Below are 318 nucleotides of genomic sequence, written 5' to 3' on the forward strand. Positions count from 1 at the left end.
CCTTCAGCACCCCGCGCGTCTCCTCGTAGATGAGGCCGGAGATGCGCTTCACGCCGCCGCGCCGGGCCAGGCGGCGAATGGCGGGCTTAGTAATACCCTGGATATTGTCGCGCAGCACCTTGCGGTGACGCTTAGCGCCGCCCTTCCCCAAGCCCTTTCCACCTTTACCACGTCCAGACATCACTGCGAGAGAGACGGCAGGGTAGGGAACAGCTCCCTTTTATAGTATGCCTGCGGACCTGCGTGAAGACTGACGCGGGAGGCGGGACGTTTCTCCCCGCCCATCCGGGGAGGGGCCCGGCAAAGCCAAACGCGCCT

General features: G+C 64.8%; 1 protein-coding gene across 1 annotated transcript; it reads right to left on the bottom strand.

Annotated features, from left to right (window-relative positions):
* Window positions 1–3: 3 nt before the first annotated feature.
* Window positions 4–181, bottom strand: LOC104858063 (histone H4 type VIII-like; the record flags this gene model as incomplete). Its single annotated transcript, XM_010618476.1, has 1 exon — window positions 4–181. A coding segment is annotated over exon 1 (178 nt), but the record flags the coding sequence as incomplete, so codon positions are not given.
* Window positions 182–318: the final 137 nt, after the last annotated feature.

The sequence above is a fragment of the Fukomys damarensis genome, unplaced genomic scaffold (genome assembly GCF_012274545.1).
Source record: "Fukomys damarensis isolate Sample0158 unplaced genomic scaffold, DMR_v1.0_HiC HiC_scaffold_44095, whole genome shotgun sequence".
NCBI classification, from domain to species: domain Eukaryota; kingdom Metazoa; phylum Chordata; class Mammalia; order Rodentia; family Bathyergidae; genus Fukomys; species Fukomys damarensis.